Source organism: Cyprinodon variegatus, unplaced genomic scaffold, assembly GCF_000732505.1.
Source record: "Cyprinodon variegatus isolate N-32 unplaced genomic scaffold, C_variegatus-1.0 Scaffold648, whole genome shotgun sequence".
Classification (NCBI taxonomy): domain Eukaryota; kingdom Metazoa; phylum Chordata; class Actinopteri; order Cyprinodontiformes; family Cyprinodontidae; genus Cyprinodon; species Cyprinodon variegatus.
Genome location: NW_015151101.1, coordinates 62,571 through 64,315, shown reverse-complemented (window position 1 = coordinate 64,315; position 1,745 = coordinate 62,571). Strand labels below are relative to the sequence as shown.

At 39.9% G+C, this 1,745-nt stretch overlaps 1 protein-coding gene across 1 annotated transcript in view; it reads left to right on the top strand.

Moving 5' to 3' along the window:
• ttk (TTK protein kinase) overlaps positions 1–1,745 on the top strand; it is an 18,102-nt gene that overhangs the window by 9,664 nt on the left and 6,693 nt on the right. Inside the window, exons 13-16 of the mRNA XM_015393562.1 lie at positions 425–568; positions 663–826; positions 905–1,050; positions 1,179–1,305. Coding sequence (XP_015249048.1) covers positions 425–568; positions 663–826; positions 905–1,050; positions 1,179–1,305 — 581 coding nt within the window. The remainder of the gene's footprint in view (positions 1–424; positions 569–662; positions 827–904; positions 1,051–1,178; positions 1,306–1,745) is intronic.

Sequence of the window (1,745 nt, the reverse complement as noted above, 5' to 3'; positions counted from 1 at the left end):
ATATATATATATATATATATATATATATATATATATATATATATATATATATATAGTTCAGGTTGTCAGACAGAAACGTCTGCAGTTATAAAGTGTTTACAAACTATGGGACAAAAATGTTGGCTGCAGTGCTAACTGTTAGGGCTATCAGACACAAACCGTGTAGTGCTAAGGTGTTTACAGGCTACGACGGTAAGCAGTCCAACTCAGTAAAGTCATGGTCACCTTTTACCTTTAAAGCTTTGTAACTTACAGTTGGTATCATTTCTGATTAAAAAAAATAGCAATATATGCTGCACCTTGTTGCTTTTTCTCTAAAAGCAGAACACATGAAAGGCAGTTGGTTGTGAAATGATTTCTTCTTAGTACCTATAATGGTGTGTATTGAAGATTCTCATTCGTCTGCCTCCTTATTTATTTTTAGGTAATGTGTCCAAAGCCTCCTCCATTTTGCAAAAAGCTCAGGCGTTAAATGCCAAACCAGCCGAACTCCTAGAAATGGCCATGCGCAACCTGAAGGCTGGAGAAAAACAGCTGGTTCCCCCTATGGAGGAGGACTCGCCAACAGGTAAAGTTTCATCAGATGAATGCCTGTTTGCTTAACTGTGAAGCAGGATTCTACATCTTTCTTTTTTACCTTTTAAATCTATAATCCTTCGCAGCAGATGTCGCAGAAAGTTGCCCTACCTCCGGTGGAAACCAGGAGGTTCAGCTTCCTGCTCGGGTCCCTGTGAAGAACTCAGTGGAACCGGTTAAACCTGCCAGAAAGGAGCCTGAATCGGAGCAGAAGATCTTTAGTCTGGTCAGCCGACGGGTTTCTCCAGAGGTCCGAGGAGACATTTCATTTAGTCTTCTCCACTTTTGAATCCTTTCTGCTGAATTGAGTAACCTTTTTCTTCTTTAGGATAAACGGATTACACCTCCTGATCCCCGACCTGTTCCACGTCTTTTGGAGTCTTTCCCCACTCCCTCCATTCATCCTCCATCTACAGCAAACCCCCAAACAGTCTGTCAGACACCTAATGGATTCAAGTACCCATATGCAAACAAGTAAATTCTTAATTTGCCTTCATTCAGCATCTGAATTATGTAGGCTTAGGTTTTTAAAGGAAATTGTGTGCTTTTTAGAAACATTTTAGAGTTCCTTGAATGAATGTTTGTCATTCTATTTCTCTCAGCTTCATTACTCCTGTTGTCAAGCGAGGGCCTGAGGTATCCACCTCTGCAGTATCGGCTCACAGAGCTGAAGCGGCTCAGCAGCCCTGCACACCTCTGAGCTACACATCCGGCCTCCAGACTCCACAGGTGAGGCTTTTTAAGGCCTTTCACAGACTCTTCCCCTATGATAAATATTTGCGTGTATATAATATTCCTTTGTAGAAATTCCTTCAAAATAAAACAGAGATCCAAATACAAATTTTTATCAGAAAAGCATTTTGTCCTGTTAAAACCAAAAATGTTTCTGATGGGCCAACTAGAAAGTATTGCATCATTGTTGGATGGTAGGGATAACACATTGGCATGCGGTCACAGCTAGAATTCTTTGACGTGTGTTTCTAGCAAACGGACACAAAAATAGGCTCCTTGTTTTGTTTTTGTTTTTTTGTTTCCATTTTTTTTACACTTTTATTTGAAATAGAGCTGAAATAGAGTTGTTTTGTTTCGGAACACTCTTCTTCTTCTGTTGTTTCAAAACGGTGTTTTGTTTTGGAACAGTCTTCTTCTTCTGTTGTTTCAAAACGGTG